The sequence below is a fragment of the Chinchilla lanigera genome, unplaced genomic scaffold (genome assembly GCF_000276665.1).
Source record: "Chinchilla lanigera isolate Chin_1 unplaced genomic scaffold, ChiLan1.0 scaffold00022, whole genome shotgun sequence".
NCBI lineage: Eukaryota > Metazoa > Chordata > Mammalia > Rodentia > Chinchillidae > Chinchilla > Chinchilla lanigera.
Genome location: NW_004955423.1, coordinates 23958685 through 23980223, shown reverse-complemented (window position 1 = coordinate 23980223; position 21539 = coordinate 23958685). Strand labels below are relative to the sequence as shown.

The 21539-nt window shown below is 55.2% G+C and overlaps 2 protein-coding genes across 6 annotated transcripts in view; one reads left to right on the top strand and one right to left on the bottom strand.

Annotated features, from left to right (window-relative positions):
* Mier1 (mesoderm induction early response 1, transcriptional regulator) overlaps nucleotides 1-7162 on the top strand; it is a 54900-nt gene extending 47738 nt beyond the window's left edge. For all 4 annotated transcript variants that reach the window (XM_005385279.2, XM_005385285.2, XM_013514440.1 and 1 more), the window contains 2 exons: nucleotides 3077-3210; nucleotides 4280-7162. In XM_005385279.2, the coding sequence (XP_005385336.1) occupies nucleotides 3077-3210; nucleotides 4280-4608 (463 nt within the window). In that variant the 3' untranslated portion in view covers nucleotides 4609-7162. The remainder of the gene's footprint in view (nucleotides 1-3076; nucleotides 3211-4279) is intronic.
* A 3132-nt stretch (nucleotides 7163-10294) lies between these two features.
* Nucleotides 10295-21539, bottom strand: part of Slc35d1 (solute carrier family 35 (UDP-GlcA/UDP-GalNAc transporter), member D1) — a gene marked incomplete at its 5' end in the record, with an annotated part of 24201 nt that continues 12956 nt past the window's right edge. Inside the window, 4 exon segments of one of the 2 annotated variants that reach the window (XM_005385278.2) lie at nucleotides 12929-13135; nucleotides 16873-16955; nucleotides 19453-19531; nucleotides 20351-20418. In XM_005385278.2, the coding sequence (XP_005385335.2) occupies nucleotides 13027-13135; nucleotides 16873-16955; nucleotides 19453-19531; nucleotides 20351-20418 (339 nt within the window). 2 annotated transcript variants of the gene reach the window in all.

Here is a 21539-nt window from a genome sequence, read left to right as displayed (position 1 = left end):
AGAAAACTGTATGGCCATGTGACCAGTAGGCCCTGCAGCGTTGGAGGAAAATTAGTATTTTTTTCTCATCCAATTTAGTTTGATCCCAGGAACTAAAATAACATTTGAATACAGTTGTTCTAAAAAGGAAAAAAGCAGAGAAACACAGTAAATCAGGTCAGACGCCTTTTCGTTCAGATTTTGTAGAGGGAGCAGCGTGCATTGGGTAGCCCCCCTTTCCCTAGCGGTGCTGAGTTTGCCACCAACAGAAACAGTACGGAGTGACGAGGGCCGCACCTCCCGCTTCTCGCAGCAGCACAGCTACGAGGCGTGGTATCCACGCTGCAGGTGTCTTAGGTACCGCACAGCATCCCCTTGCTTCAAGTTCTCCTGTCCTCTTTCACTTCGCTGTGGAATAAAGCATCCTCTCACCCCTGGTCAGCGGTTACTTAAACGTAAAGAGCACTGGATCTTGGACTCTTCGTGAATTACTTCTGTTATGCTAGAAGTGACTTTACAGTACTGTCCTCGAACACGCCCTGATGTTTACAGAATAAAAATGACACAAAGCTTTGTCTTCATTTCGTCAGTGCGCCCAGTACCGATGTCCTCGGGCTGGCCACGCAGCGGCTTTACAGCTGTGTGCTTGTGCTTCTCAGACTTCAGGCTGTGCTGCTGCCCGGTCACTTTCATTTAGAGCTAGATGTCTTACTGCTCACTCCCTTGGAAATCAGACGTTCTCCAGCCCAGAGCAGAAGAGCTGGGGAGGCGCTGAGTAGAATGGACCCTTGCAAGGATGAGCCAGTGGGCTGTGCGCCTTGTCCCTCTCACTCAGAGCTGTGATCACTGGAGTAGAACTCACGTTGCACCAGGATGAAGGTTGTATTTCTTTTTTCCAAATGGTGTTCGCTGAGCAAAGAAATCGTAGCGTTCAGACTTCCTCCACGTGCAATAGAATGCTACACATTCCCCAACAGCATGCACGGTTCATACAGTTGCTTAGTGTTATGAAAGTTACGGGGTTTTTGTGGATTATTCACTGGTAATTTTAAAACAATGATACAGAGTCAGATACAGCTATCCAATCCACACAGGATATCTTAAAAAGAGTCACAGTTTTCAAACTATTCTGTGTGGAAAAGCTCTGGTTCTTTCTACCCATTTCAGAAGTAATGTTCATGCGCGAAGTGCAGTCTGTCATCCCCGGCCATAAAAACGTTAGATTGCTGAGCTAGGGGAAGACGCAGGCTCACCGGCTGCTCTCTGAGAGGGCCTCGCCAAGGGAAGTGTGGGCTGGGCTTAGTGCCTCCGTGTTTAGGAGGGCTGTGCCCCCAGACCTTCTGGTTCTCAGTGGTCTCTCTGTGGCACTCGTCTGCAAGCCTGATTCCTTGTGAGGTCAGCGCTCCCGCAGCCGAGGAGCCACGTTCAGAGTAGCCCAGGCCTCTTTCTTCGGGCTGCGCAGTGGTATGAAGCGAACAAACCTGGTTTTTCCCGTGGCACAGATGGCCTGGATTCTGTACACTTCAGTTGAGCCCCTGTGGGTCTTACAGAAAGCCTCTTGCGTAACTGAGATCGTCCTTTCTTCTGTGTTGGGCAGTGTGTGAAAAGCAGTGAGCACACTGCGTTATGTTTCATATGCCAAGAAATTGTGGTTTCCTGTCAGTACAGACAGGCTGGTCTGGCTTGTTTCCATTTTTGGCGTATAGTTGTATTTTAAATGGTTGTCTTCCAGTTATTACCAGAATGAAGCTTTTTTTTTTCCTACTTGTTTGTGGTCTACAAACAGCCTTTGCAAGATCCTACTACAGATTTTCCCTGTGTACTGCCTAGAAGAATTGAGGGCATGTGCACATTGAAGGTTTCACTGTGAAATATTCAGCCTTCCAAATAATTTTCTTGAAGTGAAAATTAATTCATAACCAGTTGCTTGAGTATACTGGGACCTGGTAGATGGCCTGCCCGCCTGCCCGTTCTCCTTTGCTGAGCAGTCTGGATTTCGTGAATCTTTAGAAGATGGTGGCACTTGTGCTCTCATGGTATTGCTGCCACATGCCAAAACGTAAGATCATTCTGGTACTGACCAGTCCCAACCTCCTCCGTGAGGCTTGAACGCCCTCCGAGCCCCGTCCGCTGTGAGCTGTGTTCCCAGCGGTGCCCAGCCCGCCCTCCTCGGCCCTAACCCTGCCGCCCCTTGGCGTCCACTGCCCGCATCGCCGTTTCTGTGCGCCTCGCACTGGTTCTGTGGTTACGATCAACTGTGCAGCACCAAAGCGCTTGTGAAGGCCACCGCGCGTAACCCCGTCCTTAGTGGGGCAGGAGTAACACCCCAGTTGTTAAGCTGCCTCACTCACAGTTTTTTTTCTGTCCTAAGTGTGTTAGCTTTATACCTCAGTGCGTTTGAGCTTCTTGAGGTTGATATCATACTCCTGTATTTATTACGTCCTCATAACCCAAGTGACAGTGGTGGTCACAGATTAAAATTGCAACTGCAGGCCAGACGTGGTGGCGCACGCCTGTCATCTCAGCACTCGGGTGGCTGAGGCAGGAGGATCACTGTGAGTTCGAGGGTAACCTGGGCTACATAGTGAGTTTAAAATCAGCCCAAACTACATAATGAGACCCTGTCTTTAAAAAGAAAACCAAGCAGATAAGCTCACTGGCACACAGGTGTTCAGGACAGTTTTGGGGGTAACAGGCCTCTTAGCAGACCCCTATTTGTCTTTCAGGTATTGCTGTAGGAGCCTTAAAATCCAGCCTGCCTCTGTTCAGAAATTATTTTCTACTCCTGACAGTATGATTCCTCTTTACTTACAGATCCTCCAGATTTAGTTGGGCTTCTCCCAAAGGGAAGTTTTTTACCTTTCCCGTGGGTCTTTAAAATTTGCCAGTTAAAGACTACATTTTCCCTACAAACTCGAGACCAGAATGAAGTGGGCTTGAGTGTAGACCTGACCCAGTAGATGAGGCCCTGGGGAGGAGGAAGTGAATTTTAGGGTGTACAGTGTTTGTTAGGGAAGACTTGGAAATTTAACCTCAAGGATTCGGGTTTCTAGCTTTTTCCGTAGAGGGGAAATAACAACATTCCTTTTTATTTAAGGGACTACATGGACCGTCTCCTAGACGAGAGCGAGAGCGCAGCCTCCAGTCGCGCCCCGTCCCCTCCCCCGACGGCCTCCAGCAGCAGCAACGGGCAGTCTGAGAAGGAGGACTGTGCAGCGGGAGCACACAACGGTGAGCGCAGACGGATAGACACACACACAGACAGGGTGCAGGCAGCTTTCAGGCGGCCGCCTCTCTAAGAGCTCTTTCAGAGGAAAGCTTTTCTCTCCGGTTGGGATGAGGCCTGGCTGCAGCTTTTAGACCAAAACTGTGGCCGTTTTGCATCAGGAGATACACACTGACGATTACAGTGACACACTGACACATCCGCCGTGGCGCCACGGCGCCACTGAGCCAGGTGTGCGAGCAGGGCGGTCGTTCTCTTCTCAAGGACTTTAATCGGGGCCTTGGAGCAGTGGCACTGTTTTTAACTACCGGTCTGACCTAGTGTTTGCACTTGGTGGCACGCGTGGCTTCACCGCATTTCCGGGTGATGAAAATTGAATTCCTCCAGGGCTGTGCACCCTGTGTCGCCCTTGCCGTCAGCTTTACCATGCTGTGTTTATTGTTCTTGCTTCTACTGGGTCATAGGGATTTATTTTTCTTACTGATGATGGGAAATTTGAATTTGCCGTTCGCATGTTCAGTGCATGTTTGGGCACTGCGGCATTCATTTCTTGCCGTTATTGACCGATTAAGTACACTTAAATAACTATTTTTTTAAAGCTCAAATCCACAGATTTACATTAAGAATAAAATCATGGCACCCAAGGTTTTAGTGGCAGTAGGAAATTTAAGGCAGTGTAGTAAAGAACACTGATTGTGTTTTTACCTGGTTCCAGGAGGAGTAGCGCTTGGCTAGCCTCTCTCGGCAGTTAAGCTTATTGAGGCTGCTGGGTCCGGAGCCTGCTTGCTCCCACCCGGTAGCGCATTGCTTCTAACCTGGCCTCATCTGTTCTTCACTCTGTGACACCCTTCCCCCTCAGAGTGACGTGTGCGGAAACCTGCTTGAATCCTCAGTGTGCATGCTGCAGCTGGGGGACACAGCCAGAGCTGTGGGAATGGAGACGGCGTGAACCCAGCTGTGTGGTCACATCCATGCCTTGCTCCCGTGAAGAAGAGCCATTTGCAATAGCTGTTGCATAATAGTTTGCAAGTGTAACTTCTTCATATTAGCAGTATCATTTTTCTTCCAACTCAGGGGTGTCATCTAACGGACCAGGTGAGATAGTAAGCAAAGAAGAGGGAAAAGGTGAAGGGCTGCACGTTAACGGGCCGACAGGAGGACACAAGAGACCGCTTCACACAGAGACGGACACCAACGGCTATGAGGCAGATAACCTGACCACGGACCCAAAACTTGCTCACGTGACTGCAAGAAGCGAAAGTGATTTTGATGACAAAAGCGAGAGACCTGCCAAAAAGCGAAGGGTGAACAGCAGCGGGAGGGGGAGCCCAGGCCCCTCTGAGCTCCTCCAAGAGGCGGTGTCCCATGGGAAACCTGAGGGGCTGGAAAACACAGGTGACTGAACTTGAGACCAATTTTACTTTCTTGGAGGAATTCTGGTGTGACTAAAATTTTCAGGGTTGATGGGTGACCTTAACAAGTTGATTTCCTTGAAGCCGTTGGTTTAAATATAAAAAGATGAATTGGTAATTCTAAGAAGATTTCATAATTCTGTCTTTATGGGTTCTTTTACTTCAAAACTGGCAAAAGTCTTTTTAAGGATATAAAAAAGTTTAGTAAATTGGAACAAACTAAAGATAAATCCATACCTTTTCATCCAGATATATTGTCATAAAATTTCACTATAAGGTAATTTCTTCTTGGTTTGATACAGAGGAATGAAAAAAGAATTCAGATCTGTTTTACCCCAGTTTTTCTGAGTTTCCTGAAATGTCTTTCTAATAGGCATTTTTCACTCCTTCTAAATTGAGTGTCATTATTAAGGGAACCCTTGTGAATCCTGAAAGTTATGCTAGCATGATTTTTTTATATATAGAAGTTTAAAAATAAACCAAGTCAGGTTTGTATATGTAAAATTGTTGACATCAATGATGTCTTTCCATATTCTTATCTGGGCTTAAGAAATACATTCTGTATTTTTCCAGATTCTTTGTAGCCTTTGAAAGATTTTTACAAGTACATATGTCTTGACTGAGCTGTCCTTTCTTAATACAAAAAGCTTGTATAATTTTCTTAACTTGTACAGTTGGTAAACTTTTATGAGAGGAATTGATATTCTGAGTCCGTCAGCTTTCATTTTATTTTGCTAAGGTTTTTCTAATGAATTTTTAAGTGTTTGTGTAGTTAACTAAGTCATGTTTCTTATCCAGGTGGTAAAAGCATTCATAAAGGACTGTGAAAAATTTTTTCAAATTTTTACCTAAGGACAAATAGTTTGAGAATTCCGAAACTAAGCATGATTCTTAGATCGTACTTTGTTTTGCATTTATTATCATTTTCTCTAAATTATTTTTCAAGCAAAACAGGTTTAATGTCAGCTTAAGTGCTTACGTGTGTCATGCTGACTAGAATCCTGTTCAGTCATTTTTATATGCGTCATAAAAGTTCCCATTTTTGCATCAGACAACAGAGGCAAAGGCCCAGTGGTTCTTAGCTGTTGGCACATGGCAGGGGGTCGCTCTTGGTGCCCAGTGTATGAGTTCTCGGAGGAGGAGGAGTGACAGTTTGAAGTTTGCGGACTTTGCCAGTGACAGCCCAGGTGTTCAGGTTGATGATGTTTTTCCAAAATGAAAATAAGATAAACAGTGACCACTGCTGTGTGTGATTACAAGGAGAATTATTCATCGTCATGTAAAAATGGCATTTTATTTTTAGTGCAGAATTCTTGTTTAAAAACATAGCTGTACACAGCTGCTAGCCCAGCCTCTACCCACACCTTTGTGAAAGGTGGTTGTTTTCTCACACACGCCCAGAGATGCTTCTCCCAGCCCATGGTTCCCGTCAGTTCCAGAGCCAGCGCCTTTTCAGACCAGTGTGTGGTCCTGTTGGAGCAGCTCTGTGCGCAGCAGCTGGGTTTCCGCAGGTTCGCACGGAGAAGTGATGCTCAGGCCCGGCCCGCAGGGGCTCGGAAGCTCTTCCCAGCCCTTGACTCCTGACGTGTGCTCACTTCTGTTACCTAAGTGTCCGAGGAATCATGGTTTGGGGTGAAGTGCGGAGAAGCAGGGGTTTGTTGTTGTTTTACTTAAAACATTAATTTATCCAGAAAGGCAGAAGCTTTAGCAGATGGTCACAGTCCATTTCCTAAGTTAGATTTCATGAATGAATCCAAAGCATCCTAGCTCCTTGTCAGAGATGCTCTATAGAAGTGTTTTAAAAGAACAGTGATGCTGTACTTGTTAAATTGTTGCAATATGAGAAACAACATTTTCACCTTTTTAAAAGATGCATTTTGTTTGCTGGTTTGTGAAGTTCTTGCAAACCATTGATACAGAAATGTTTTAAGTAAATCCTCAGGCATGTCTGCAAATAATGGCATATGTATAAATGTTAGGAGATTTTACTTTTCTTAATCTTATCTTTTGAAAGTACACATAATGAAAGACATTCCACTATTATAATATGTAATGCGCAGTTTTCCGTAAATATTTAATTGTACTTTGTGTTTATACAGGTATTTCACTTTGTTCTTCATAATGCAGCCACTATAACTTGATATGTCATTGCACTATTTAAGAATCTTAGTATCATGAGTTTAATTTGCTTAAGACTTAGTACCTTGCGGAAGTCTTGAACTCTCGACAAACTGCACTGGGAAAACCAGCCTTGCCTGGAGTCACTTCGCCGCCTCACCTCGCCCAGGGAGCACTCTCGCTTGCATCTGGAATGGGGTTTCTGTGTTCCGATGTGTTTGCAAGTAGGTTTCCTCACCTGCAACTCAGTTCAACACAAATCTGTTGAGCTTTAAAATGTATTTGAAGTAATATTTAAGTAGGCATTTAAAAGGATGAATTAGATGTTTTTAAATTTATGCATAGTAATTTTGCACTGTAAAATATTTTCCTTCTCCCATTCCCTTCTGCCACTCTGAATACGCTTATTAAAGTATTTTTGTAAACACGCTTGTGCGCAGTGTGCTGTGAATGACTGCGGGCCGGCCCCTCCCCTCGGGGGGTGTGCGCAGGCGCGAGGGGCCCCCCGCGGCCTCCCGGGAGCGCGGCGGAAGGCGGGGCGGGGGCGCGTTGGTCCTGGCCCGGCCTCGCCTCGGGACCGGCGTCCTCGCGTGTCTCCTTCTCAAGGCGGGAGTGGGGCCGTGAAACGCGTCGGTCCCTCGCCAAGCGCTCGCCGTGCCAGGCTCGGAGGAGCGCCCCGCGCCGGCGCGTCCGCGGCGAGGCACTCGCGTGCTGCTCCTCCCCCGCGGGGGCGGGGTCCCCGGCCGTGGGCGTCCCAGGCCACGCGCGGAGGCGGGGGCGCTGCCCGGAACGCGAGGGTACCCGTAAATTCTAGCAGGCCGCCGCCCCCGGTGAGCTCAGTGACTGGGAAGGCGGGCGGGGGGCGCAGGCGCAGTGCGGGCCGAGGGCGGGCGGGGCGCGCAGGCGCAGTGCGGGCCGAGGGCGGGCGGCTCGCCTGAGGTCGAAGCGCAGCGGGGTGCCCCCCGGGGTTCTGGAGTCCGCGCTTTGCCCTTTGCCCCAGAAAAGTGGGCGGTGGGTCCCATGCCTGCAGCATTTTAAAGAGAGGGGTGCGCGCCCGGGGACGGCCCTCCTGCCGCAGGGGAGCGCGGCTGGGACCGGACCCGGGCCCTCGGCTCCGCAGCCGCGCGTGGGTGTGGGTGTGTGTGGAGTCGGAGTGGTACTGGCGATCGAACGTGGACTTCACACGGAGCTGCATCCGCAGCCTCCTTGTTTTGGATCAGGGTCTTGCCAAATTACTAAGGTGCCCAAGTTGGCGCTGGCTTTGATCGTCCTGCGTCAGCCTCCCAGCCTCAGTCCCCCAGTGCTGCATCCCCAGCCCGGCGGGGTCTGGAATTCGTTCACCTGTTTTCCCAACTCAGGTCTCTGTGTTCAGGGAAGATGTGTGCTGTAGGCTGGAAGCCGATGCTGCTTGCAATCAGAATATTCTACCTTTTGTCCAAGTCCGAGCTGAGAACTCCCTCCAACTGGAAAGCCCGTGCGGAGGCTCAGAAGAGAAGGGGTGTGCGCGTCCCGCGTGCGGGCCGTGAGCGCGGACGGGGTGACCCTGCGGGCCAGTCTCGGTGCCGCAGGTCTTCGGACCCGCGGAGCGAGGTCCGGAGGAGCTTGGTGATGAGGGAGACGAGCACCGAGTCCCTGCTGTGCCGCACCGGGCAAGTCCCCTGGACCCTGTGACCTCGGGGCAGGCCCGCGGCCGTCCCGGCTGCTCCGGCGGGCCCTGGGCTCCAGCTGCGCCCGGAGGCCTGGCGGCAAAGCAGCCTTCCCGGGACAGGAGGGAGCCCCGGCGCTCAGCGACCGCGCGCTGCCCGTCCCGGAGCCCTGGCCGGGAGGCTCGGGGAGCACGGGGTCGGCCAGCGCCGGCGAAACCCTCTGCCGAGGCCGCGTCCTTTGGAAAGAAAGGGGCTGGGAAGTCCAAGTCCGACTTCACGATCGGTCAGTGAAATCAGACCTCGCCTGAGCCGTTTGTGCGGCACACCAGGGGCCAAAGGAGGGAGCGGCGCCCTCCGTTCCGGCGCGGCCCGGCAGGAGCAAACGGCTTTCCCGCCAGAGGCACCGCCCGGCCCCCGCCGAGGCTGACAGCTCGGGCTCGGAAGGAGCCGGGAGCAAGCGTGCCGCGCGGGGGCGCTGCAGTCCGACTGCGGCTTCCACCAACGCCCCACACCCGCGCCACCCGTGCTGAGGCCCGCCTGGGCCTGGAGGGATGGACGGAAGGATGGGTGGATGTGTCGCAGCGAGGGAGCGAGGACAGGCACACAAAGAGCCCGCGCTGCAGCACGCACTGCCCGGTGGGACCCTAGCGCTCAGTACAAAAGCCCTGGGTCTGATCTCCATTGTCACAGAAAATAAATGCATAAAATCTTTTTAAAAGAAAAAATCTGGATGATAATGGATTTGGCAATTCTTGAAAATGCCACCAAGAAGCAAAGGCACCAAAAGTTAAAGATAATTGTGCCACAGCAAAATTTAAAACGTCAGCACAAGCCGGACGTGGGGGCGCACCTGCGATCCCAGCACTGGAGAGGCTGAGGCAGGAGGACCTTTGCGAGTTCGAGACCAGCCTGGGCTACAAAGTGAGCTCAATACCTGCCTGAACTGCATAGCGACATCCTGTCTCAAAAAGACAAAGTAAATAAATAATAAAATAAAATGTCAGCACATCAGAGAATCCACAATCAAAAAAGACAGTTTGCGAAATAGGAAAAAAATGCAGATAATGTACCTGACAAAGGGTTAAAATCGTGTGTGTGTGTGTGTGTGTGTGTGTGTGTGTGTGTGTGTGTATACACAGAACCTCCTCCTACTCCACAATTTTTTTCAATACTTAAGTAAAAAATTAGAAGGATTTGAGTAGATACTCCTTCACAAGAGGATAAATGGCCAGAAAGCATGTATTGTTCAGCCTTAAAAAACTGCGGGGTGTGGTGACCCAGACTTGTAATCCCAGCACTCAGGAGGCTGAGGCAGAAGGATTACTAGGAGTTCCGGGCCCGCCTGGACTCCACAGTGAGTTCAAGACCAGATTGAATTACATCGGGAGACCCTCTCAAAAACCCAAATACATAAATACAGAAATTCTGACCCACGCCACAACACGGGTGGAGCTTAAGGACATGATGAAAAGTACAACACACCAGCTCATAAGTGGTGGACGCTGTCTGACCACGTGTGCGAGGGACCCACCACACCGAGGCCCCGGGCCGGCAAAGGCAGACGGGTGGGTTTTGTTCAATGCGTCGTCCCGTTTCAGCAGCGTGAAAGTGTTCTGGAGCGTGGCTGCACAACCACGTGAATACACTTAGCCCTGCCACACTGCACAGCAGTTAGCACGGTGCGTTTGTGCACGTTAAAGGCATTTCTCCAGTGGGTTTCGAGCTCCTCCCTCTGGCCTGACTGGGCTGGGCCTAGAGGGAGCTGCTTTTCTGCACCTCTGCAGGCTGGGGAGGCTGAGCCACACGTGCTGTGCTATGAGCCTTTCCCTGTCCCCAGGTCACCGCCCTCCTAAATGTGAGCAGGCCTTGGGTGTGGGTTAGTCTCTGCGCACTGTGAAAGGGACTCCCACACGTTTCCAGGAAAAAGTATTTATTTGACACCATTAACAAAAATATTTAGGCACATAATTTTCATGTTATATCACCTGATTTACATGACTCAACCCTCAGTACCTTTAAAAAATAATAACTTGGTAAATAGAATAAATCTATATTGAAAAAATATCGTGAGAGGCTAACATTTGTAGACAAAAATCAAGTTGGTCATCAGCATGAGAAAGAAAATGTTCAGGAACAAAACAATCTCTAAAAACATTTTTGTGAGACCGTAAATCTAACCAGTAGATTTCTTTTTTAAAAAGGATCTTCAAACTAAACAAAGCCTTAGAAAACCGAGAACTCCGGGGCATGTCTTTCCACACAAGGACCTGCACCCTCGGAGTAGGAGCTGGCACACAGGTCTGGAGGAGAGTGGTGGCGCACTGGCAGCTGCAGTGGGACAGGAGGCCAGGTGTGTCCAGCATGAACTTTAGACTGGAAGAGGATCTCACCTCCACAGGGCTGCGTTTGGTGGAGCGGGGAGCTGAGGTTTTAATTGAATCACCACTATGAAATGCAGGTCTTCTGAGATAAAAAATGTTTTCCCTTTTTTAACGTAACACCAAAGTTGTTCTTTTAAAAAAACAGGAAGAATCACCCGCATCCCACAGCGGCCACAGCACTGTCCATAGGCACCTGAGGGAAGATGGTGTGCAAACAAAAGCGCTGTCCGAGCCCCGGGGGTAGGGTTTTAGCATCTAGCACCTCCCCCTTGCGGGCCCGGCATCGCTCAGCAGCTCTGGCTCTCACTCTGCTCCCGGCGAAGGTACCACACAGTCACCTGAGAGGCCAGACACGAACTGCCTGGGCAAGTGGGTGTCCTCCACAGAGGAGAACCAGCTGTCCGCAGCCCGGGGCGCGCAGGGCACCCAGCAGCTGCAGGCTCAGCCACTGCGGAACCAGCGGCCCGGGCCAAGCGCCAGGACCCGTGGCCACCCCAGTCTGCCTGGACGCCTGCGGACGGCTGCAGAGGACCCCACCTCCACCACGCAGGGAGCAGCTCACGCACACTTGGCTTCCCCGAAGCTCCCTGCCGCCCACTCGCCCGCCCCAGAGGCCCCACAGGACGGAGTCCCACTGCCTCCACCGCCCCAGGGCGCTCGGCCATCGAGGGCGCTGCCAGGTGACCACAGCAAAACGTACCCGCGAGGGCCGGGCCTGGGAGGCGCCCCAGAAGCAAGGGGCCTCTCCGTGCCCACCCAGCCCGCCGCGCGGTCACTGCAGCTGGGTGAGGCCAGAAGATGCTGGCTGGCAGGAGCCCCGACTGCACAGGGAGCTCCGGAGCCAGCAGGAGGCCGGAGCGGAGCTGCCCCCGAGCCCCGCAGAGCCCGGCCCAACAGCCTTCCCCAGGCCAATCTGGCCCCGTGCGCTCCTCCGCGGGCTCCAGAAGGGACAGAGCACGGGTCGCCTCTCACTTCGCGCCCCACCAAGTCCAGCCGGCAGAACTGCAGATCAACGGAGCTGGCCGGCCCTGGGTCCCGGGCCTGCGGACAGGGGGACCTGCCGCCCTGCCGACAGCGGACTCTGCTGCTCCGGCTGCCCGCCCGGGAGAGGCCCACGCGCTCACAAGGGCTGCTCTGTCCCCAGGCAGGGGTGGGCTCGGGCCTCTGTGTCTTTTGTCACTGGTAAAACAGACGAGCAGGACCCTAAGGTGCCAGCTCCGTTCCCACTGCACTTCCCGCAGGCCGGCGATGCCTCGCGGAAGGCCATGAGCTCAGGGGCTGCGCTCCACGTGACGTTTCAGAAGTCAAAATCCAGCGGCGCCCAGTCCAGCTACCTCCGAGGGGATCGATGGCACCTTCCTGGCTGCTCCCGGTGCAGTGCGGTGGGACAGAGGCTGGGAGCTCAGCCAGGGAGCAAGGCCAGGACACAGCCGCACGTCCAGAGGACAAGGACACGGACCCACAGGAAGAGCAAAGCTCCGTGACACAGGAACTGCCCGCTCAGCCGCCGCCTGCACGTGGCCGTCGAGTTGCTCCAGAAGACTGACAGTGGCCACGACCCAGGCCAGGGCAGGCAGGGCCGGGGACGACAGCGGCCACCTGCTCTTCTGCCCCACGGGAAGCTCGGCCTCCACCCGACTCACCCAGCCCAGGCGACCAGGGGGACAGTGTGTTCTCAGGGTCACGCTGAGCTCGTGCGGAGCCCCAGGGACTGCAGCACACTCCAAACCCCATGTGGTTTCCGGAACCAGTGCTGCTGTCGGGGCAAGGGCCGTGACGACACTGTGACGCCATCAAGGAGGAGGCCTGGCAGCCCCAGCTGCAGCTCTGCAGGGGAGAGGAGCCCGCTCCAGGGACAGCATGACCAGCGAGGCCCTGGATGAATGTGGCTCTCAGGACACCGGACAGCAAACCGTGGAATAAATAAGTTTCAAAGCCCGGGGGCCAGGGCCAAGGATGTAGCTCGGTGGCACAAGAGCCTTCCTGGCAAGCACAAGGTCCTGAGTTCGAGTCCCGGTACCAAAAAAACAACAAAAAAAACCCATTGGTCTCACTGTCAGGATAGAAGAAAAATAAATTAAAAAGCCCAGAACATTTTCCAGTCTGATATAAATTAATTCCCATGACATATTTAAAATAGAGTCGATTCTAAGCTTCTCTCATAAAATTTCCAAAGGCAGCGATCGATCCAGGATTGTACACGTGCAAAGGAAGGGCGGCTCTCACGGCGCGGAAGCACCCGGCCGGGGCAGCGGCGGCCACGGTCACACGGCTCCTTTCCCCTTGATGTCCAGCTTGCCACTGGCCTCCGCCTGCTTGCTGAGCTGCTCCTCGGCGAAGGTGATGTAGGAGTACACCAGGCTCCCGGCGATGCTGCGGACAGAGTCCCCGTGAGGGCAGGTGAGGGGCCAGGGTGCCCCGCAAACCCTAAGGGCCCACCCTGCGGCCAGTGTCCCCAGCGGGAAGGGACTGACAGTCCTGCTCAGAATAACGCTACGCTTCCACGAACATGATAGAAAACGGGAAGAGGCAACGACATCCTACAGTGAGAACAACGTCAGAAACACTGCTCACTGTCTGACCCTGTCTAGGCTGAACGCACACGCGTGTGAGGCCGGGAGGGGCGCGCGGGGAGCACCGTGGTGCGTGTGTTGGTGCCCAAGGGACCATCTCTCCAGGCTGCAGGTTCCCTTCCTGGCCCTGCCGGACCCAGGGAGAGGATCTCGAGGGAGCCGGCGCTTCTGCAGCGCAAACAGGATAGGCAGAGTCCTGGAGCCCGACTGCCCCGTCCCCCGGCCTGCCGAGCCCACATGGCCGGCTCCACGCACACGGACCTCAGAGCCAAGCGCGCGCGGCCCTCACTAAGCCGGGCACGGACGCAGGATGCAGCCTCTGCTGGGCGAGGGCCATCTGGGGACACACAGCGCCACAATGGCCCCCACGGCCAGGGAACTAGAGTCTGAAGACCCAGGCTGTCCCCAGCTCTCCCTGCGGGCAACCAGCACCTGTGCGCAGGGGACACGCAGGACGTGTGACCTGTGACCCACGCCAGCCGCAGCGCACTCCTGCCCGAGCCGGCTGCCTTCCAGGCCCACCTGGCCAGAGGCACAGCACCAGCAGCGGCCTCCCCGCTCCCCGGGGCGCTGCAGCCACACTGCGCGGACGTGACCCAGGCCTCCACAAGCTGGGGCGCGCCTGAGTCTCTCGGAGCTCAGCCGCTCCTCCACCTGCAACAGACGTTTCAACACCAGCCTCAGGAGCCCGCGTCAGAATGACGTTCCATATACAGCAAAGCGGGTCACGTAACGGCTGTCACACCCTAACTAGCAGGACACGCGCTGCCTCCGGGGTTCCTCAGCCTCCGGGAGCTGCCCAGCATCAAAACGCTGAGGCCTACGGGCGAGCACTGCTGAAAAGCAGCAAGACAGGACGCACGCAGCCAGCCACGCATCCTTGGGCCGCACGCCTCGCTCGCCCAGATAGCGGGGTGGAGCCCCGAGGATGCGCGGCTCTTCCCACCCTACTCCTGCATACACGCTAAAAATAAGAGCCGGTTTTGTCACACAGGTCTGGCCGGACACACACCGGGCCATCTGCCTCGGAGCTCGGGAGACGGCCCGGGAGTAAATTTAGAAGGAAGCAAGAGTCCCAAATCCTGCATGACGTCTGAAGAGCTCACAGCCCTTGAAGGGACACGTCTGCTCTATGAACGCCGCGAGCCAGGCAGGAACTCTGCCAGCTCCGGGTTCTGGTGTGGCCCCTGTACACGCAGGGACTCCTTAAAGATGGCACCACGGAGACGGAGGGAGGTACCCCTGGGTCTCGTTTCGTTCAGTGTCCGGAAGAGGGGCTCTCTCAGCCGTCCAGGGACAGTCCTTCCTGTCCTCTGTGACACTGCTATGTGAGACTGAACTATCTCCATCATTTTCTCCTTTGTATTCTTTTTTCTTTCCCAGCTCTTCAAAAGCCTAACATGCGCGCAGACTCCCCTTAGAACTGAACACACAGTTCTCGTGTTTTGCACACATGGGGGAAGTTCCTCACGCTCCGCAGCCCCCTGCCGAGTACCCGGGACCCCTGACCACGCGCCCCACACCACGCCAGCCTGTGCTGAGCGGCAGCGGAGCGCCCAAACAGGCCCACTCCAGGTGCACCCACAGCTTAGGGACGAGGCACGGCTCAGCAAAGGGCACAGCAGGGAGCTGGCGGTGGCAGCACTGCCGTTCCGCTGGCTTGTGTCATGAATGCTGCCAGAGCCGCGGAGCTCAACAGCCCCCACAGCCTATTCAAACACACAAGTGATCGGAGAAGGTGGGTGCGTAACTCTATAAATAGCCTGGCAGCATCGCATCAGCAGCAACCAAGTCCTGCTCTTTCCGAATGACAGCCACTGAGCAGAGTTCACATCCTTACAGAAGCAGAGTCTGTGCAGACAGAACTATTCAGAGCGAGAAGCAGCCCGGCACCAGGACGCCAAGGAAGCAGGCAAAGGGGTCCAGAGTAGGCAAGCCATGGGCTTGGGTGCTGGGCAGAGCTATCCACACCGAAGTCCTGGGAACCAGCTCAACAGTGAGACTCTGAAGGGCACCAAGCCCCTCCCAGAGACTGTAGAACCAGCTCTGGCCACAAAGGCTACAGTAAAATGGCTTCTGTTACACAAAAGGTCTCTGTCTTAGAGCCTGTCATTGTTGTGGTGACATACTATAGCAGGATATAAATATAAAGCAGTTCATTCATCACTTCCTATCTACCAACAGCACTGGGCTTAAGAAGGAAGACTTGGAAGACTACCCATGGACCAACCCCTCAGCAGCTGGTAGCCTGTCTCACTTTGAAAAAGAATACTCATAGTACTAGCCTGCAGGGTTGCTGCAGAGACTAAGGACAGAGCAGGTAGGGCGCTGCCTTGCGCAAAATAAGCGTAAGAAGTAACAGATAGAACTTCGTTACTATTATTACTTCTGAATGTCCATTACGGGCCGAGCACTACCAACAGGATAGGTTTCCCTACGAAGGCAACATCTGAGCAAATGCATGCAGGTGTGAAGAACTTCACCAAGCAGCCAGCCGGCAGGACGCTGCTGCAGGCGGAGGAGACACCCAGCCCACCCGCTCTACGGGAAGGCGTGGACAGCGCAGAGGGAGAGATGCCAAAGCTGACGCAGGAGGGGGAAGAGGGACAGGCTTGCAGGGTGTCCCAAGCACTAGGGGGCCTAGCAGACTCAGGTGGGGTGAGGGCGTTAAAAGGACGACACACCTGGCTTTCCTTCTGCTGAGCACACCTGTCCACGGCACTGAGAAGCGATGAGGGACGGGGCGGTCAGGAAACCCAGCCGGGCACAGGCATGTGAGAGCCCAGGGGGGCGGGGCTTACACGAAGACCCCAGGGCGCTGCCTGTGAGAAGCCAGGCTCCGCCAACAACATCCGCAACTACGCCAGCTGCCGCAGCAGAGGAGGAAGGACGGCTGCAAGGCTCTTGGCTAAGCAGCAGGGAGGTGGAGGCCCCACCAAGATGACAGAGACTGCCGGTGGGCCAGACTTGGAGGCAATCAAAGGACCACACGCTTGGATTCTGTCAGTCAGAGACATCAAGGGGGCCGTTCCACAGCCAAGTCTGACTTGGGATAAAATTCTGGCCCAAATATAAACCTGGTAGTTTTTTATCATTTAAATAGTATTTCAAGTTATGAAATTCAAATCACTAGAACTGAGAAAAAGATGCTTTATACAGTAAGTTACCCCTCTGCTGATGCCCCTGACAGCAGTGACAGGACTAAGGTCAATGCCCGAGAAGTGACCGCAACATGGCTGCTGGGCTCTGCCCAAACTTCCTGAGAACACGGCATCGCCATCCAGCGCCATAACGACGTGACGGAGGTCTGAGGAAGGGTGTTCGCGTCCACAGAGATCTCCCACACGCTGTGCGCAGGCTAGGAGGCTATTCTCTCCCCGTTTCTTAAAAAGCACTGACTAGAGGCATTACCTGTCTAGCACACTGCTGGGACTCCACACCTGTCCATTTTGTAAGTGAGCAAATCTGCCATTTGATTAATAACCCAACCTTACTGAGACCCTTGGCAGTGTGGTTGTAATTAACATCTTCACTTACCTGATATTTAAACCAATGAAATTCGTCCACGTGAAAATATAATCTCCACCAAAGACCATTCCAATATAAGTTATTAATATATTCTAAAAAGAAAAATGGCAAGATATTGTTACACAGGCTTAACTGAGTTTTTAAAAAATAGATATAAACTCATCTACGCTGTGACTCAAATATCTAAATACAAATACGCAATGAACAACACAAATCCATCGACCCCACGCTGCGTGTGGCGTGACACGGACACAGGGAAGAATCGGTGCCGCGGGCCTGTCCCCGATCTGCTCCTCTGAAAACGAACGCTTTCACGGGGAAAGAGCACAACGCGATGATCAAACCCTCCCTCCCCCCGCTGTGCATGGTGACAGGAGGCCTCTCTCCCACGGGCAACCGTGGGCTTTGAGGGGACGGTGAAGAAGGAAATGCCGCTTCTGTGCAAGCCTCTTCCTTAAGAGGAGAGGGGACAGACTGGACGTGACCAACATGGAGACTGCACGTAGCAGAACCTTCCTGGTGTCTTAAAAAATATGTGAGAGGCAGCTTCAAAGAATTCTGCCTAAAATCACTACTCCTGATATCCCAGCTACAAACTTGTTCTGGCTCCCTTTAAATTAATCTCAGATTACAAAAGCAGAGAACAAATCTCCACATTAAACTACTATTCACTTCCTCCCCGATCGCCTTCCTTTCACATTTGTAGGTCAGTGCTGTTCCCAGCAGGATATGCTGTGAGGAGGGGCGCAGGCGTAGGAGCGGTCCCAGGGCTGCCGTCAGGGCACCCGCCACCACTCTTGGGGGCGCTCTTCTCCTGGGCTCCTGCTGCTGTGAGCTGAGCAGCTCTGCTCCACCAGCCTTCTGCCACGACCTTCCTGCTCTGCAGCAGTCGGCCACGGACTGAACCCTCGGAAACCATGACCTGGGTTACCCCTCTCCTCCTTGAGGTTGTGAGTGTCAGATACTTTGTCCCAGTGGTGATAAAGCTGACCAATACAATGTTTTCTCAAGCAAGGTTTGCTCTCGGGGAGAGACTCCAACCTTACCCAAATGGAACTTACTAGGAAGTAGAAAAGAGTATCCTGCTAGCTCAGAGGCAAGACTGCGATGCTCAAACTTGAGTGTGCCTGAAAATCATCTGAAAACCTTGGTCCACAGTGAAGCTTCCCAGGCTCTCCTTTATGACTGCAACTTGGTGTACTCTGGGGAGGCCCACGAACTTCCATCTAGCAGTCCCAAGAGATTTTCCCACAACACCAAACAGACACAAGAGCTCTGACCGAAGGGTCTGTGGGGCCGAGATCTTCCAGACAGAAGGAAGCTCGGCGGCCCGTGGGAGGACAACAGCTAAGCTGGAGAGTAAGGGGAGGCTGCCTGGCAGGGCTGCAGGGACGCCCGCCTGGTGAGACAGCGCCATGCTCAGAGCAATGCCATGCAGCTGAGGTGCAGAAGCAAAGGGCCCCGCTGGTGACCCCATTTTCCTCTCTCCTGTACAGTCTGAAATAAAACGAGCCCTTCTGGAGCCAGCAAGTCCATGGGATGCCGAAACTATCGTGGGAGGAGCACTGTGTCTGCAGAAAAGTGCGAACTCCGCGTCCAGGAGAACGGCGCTGCGCTTGTGTCCCACGACGGCCACACACCGCAAACGGGCTCCGTTACTGAGCGACACGTCGGCTTGCCTGCACCTCTGGTCTTGCCCAGTGCCTGGGTGCCCGTCCGAGGCACTTACTCCGAAGGTGTGGGCCGCCCCTCACGCTTGGGCCATACACTTGGTAAGCCAGAGCCCGGCCGCGGGCTAACGGGGGAGTGAAAGGTCTGCACCAGCCCAGGGCCCTCCCTCTCTGCCCTCCGGAGAGTGCACGTGGCTGACTGCTCGGCTCTCAGTTACAATTCTCTCCTGCCAAGCACCCCCGCTCTCTCTGCAGCTCTGCCCCAGGCTGGCTTCTAACACGAGCTGCAGCGGGCGCCTCCCCTGGGAGCGCAGAGGACACCCAGCAGATGGGTGGAACCGCCCCTCTGTGGACACCGCCTCGGTCACTGAGGCGTCAGAAAGGAGGCGCAAGACAGCCGCCCCCGCCCCCGAGCACAGGCCCGCTCGGCCAATCACCGGGACGGGGCACGCCGCGGCCTCTTACAGCGCCAGGACCAGCGAACTGTCCGCAACACCAAGCCAACCTGGCCATCCAGGCTGACGACAGGGGTCTCCCACACACACACGGGGGTGACAGCGCTGGCAGTGTCGGCACAGCTCTTCCAAGTGGCCGCTCCGCCTCCGCTCAGGCCGAGGACAGGGCCCTGGATGAGCTTCCGGCGGCCGCCCGGCTCCACGACAGCCAGGACCGAGCAGGGCGGAGAGCAGCGCGGCACTCGCCGGGCACAGCGGGGCGGCCATCGCTGAGGTGCCCCGCGCTCCTCCTCCCTCCCGCACCCCACAGGGCCCAGCGCCCACAAGGACGGGCTGCGCCTTCCCTGCGCTCCTGGAGATTGTTCTGACCGCTGCCACCGGGTGTGGGACGACGAAGACGACGAAGAGGAGACGAGGGTCACAGGACGCAAGGCCGCACCGTGACGGTGTCCTCTCCAACTCACCTTAATACAGCCCACGATCGTGGTGGTCAGAGCAGAGTTGTACTGCGTGCAGAGCACGATGGCGTACATCAGGATGAACCTGGCGGGGAGAGAGGCGGTCACCAGGACGGTCCAGGCGGCCCCGGGCGGCCCCAGGCTGCGGCCCGCATGGCGCACCCGCCACCTGGCCGTGTCCCTGCCGCCCTCAAGCAGCACCATGACCCTGTCTCCACGGCCACAAGCACTCTTCAGACCACACGCGTCCCGGGACTCTCGAATCAGGCGGACGCTGGCCCAGCCACGCCCCTCCCTCGGGACAGTGGGGACGAAAACCAGTGAGAGAGGGGCGCAGGCGCATCGGCCACCAAGCGGCAGCGCGGAGCTCCCACACTTCCAAGGCAGGGCGGCCTCAGCACCACGCTGGCCCGGCGCTGGGCCTCTTACACACCTCAGCCCGTGCAGGCCCTGTCACCAGACACAGCCAAACCGGCGAGGGAAAGGGTCAGGACGCATCGGGGGCGGGGAAGAGGTGTCTTCTGTGCAGACAGCATGGCAGGGAAAGGCCAAGCAGCCCCGTGCGAACGCGGCCAGTGCCCCCCTAACTCCTTCAGCCCCGCCCCTGCTTTCGCCCAGGAGGAACAGCCTGCGTCAGATGGGCGCTGGGGAGAGCGACGTGACGCACGGGGGAGCACGATGCTGCTGCCGCACACGGGCTCTGGGATAGCACCGGGGTCCCTGTTCTGCTCAGCCGGGCCGGGGAGCCGTGCCGCAGTCCTCAGACCGCGCCCAAGGGCTCGAAGCCGGCCGATCCCAAGGCTCGCGGCTCAGGAGGCTCACAGGACCCCGAGAAATGAGGCTAGACTCCAGGACAGCCTGCGGCCCCAGGAGAAGCGTCTGCCACAAGGCAGCGGAGGCTCACCCCATCACGCAGGAGAGGGCGAACTGCAGAAGGAACAGGGTGTCTGCCCAGCCTTCGAACTCCAGCGCCTGGAACACACAAGAAAGGGGCAGGCATGAGACAGGCCCCGCCCGGCCCCGCACTCCTGCACAGACACGCTCCGACACGCATCCCCCACGAGCAAGCCCCGCCCAGCCCCTCCGCCACAGCGCTGCTCTGCAGCTCTCGCCGGGCTGCAGCCAGTGAGCATCTTCAGGCCGGTTCCTGCTCCCCAGACCTGACTCGGCGTGCGTCTGCACACCTCCCGACTGCTGCAGTAAACCGCTCGTTCCTGAAGCCACACGCACACCCCTGGCAACGCACACGTGCCTTGGGCCTCCTAGAGTTAAAACACGTCTCCTCCCTGTGAGAGCTCAAGTACAGCGTGGGGACACAAGTGCTACTTTCACAGCTGACTCTACACGCAAGTGTTCTGCCTTGTTATTGTTCTTTACTGTTTTAAACCAAAATGAAAGGGCTGGGGATTTAGCTCAAGGGCATAGCGCCTGCCTGGCAAGCTCGAGGTCGTGAGTTCGATTCCCAATACCGGAAAAAAGTAAGAGGGTTTCTCTGGGAGTTATTTCCTTCGCAGCTGGAGCTTGAGAAGCCGGTGAGAACTCACACAACACACACACCCCCTCACCCCGCTGCGGGGCCAGCTGCAGCTGCAGGGCTCCGGCAGTGGCAACACCGCAGTCCTTGCGGTTCACTAACAGAAGTGCGCCTCCTGCTTACCCAACACTCCCGGCTGCCACGCGGCCGCCCTCCTGCCCAGCGCGTCTCCCTGGGCAACTCTGCCGTCCCTACCTGCCTCCCTCTCCCGGGTGCCCAGCTCGGCACTTAGCTGATGGCAGACCCTCAGCCCGTGCGCAGCTCTTCCTTGCTGTGCCGCATGCCTGTAATCCCAGAACTCGGGAGGCTGAGGCAGGAGGATCCTTGCGAGTTCGAGGCCAGCCTGGGCTACAAAGTGAGCTGAAGGCCAGCCTGAACTGCATAGAGAGACCCTGTCTCAAAAAGACAAAAAAATAAAAACATAAAAAAAAAAAAAAAAACTACACTCGCCGACTGCCAGGGCAGTGTGCTGAGCCCCGACAAACGCAGGCGGGCAACCCTGCGGCACGGCGCCGGGGCTCCCGCCCACCCCGCCCCAGCTCGGCAGCGGCCTCGGCCC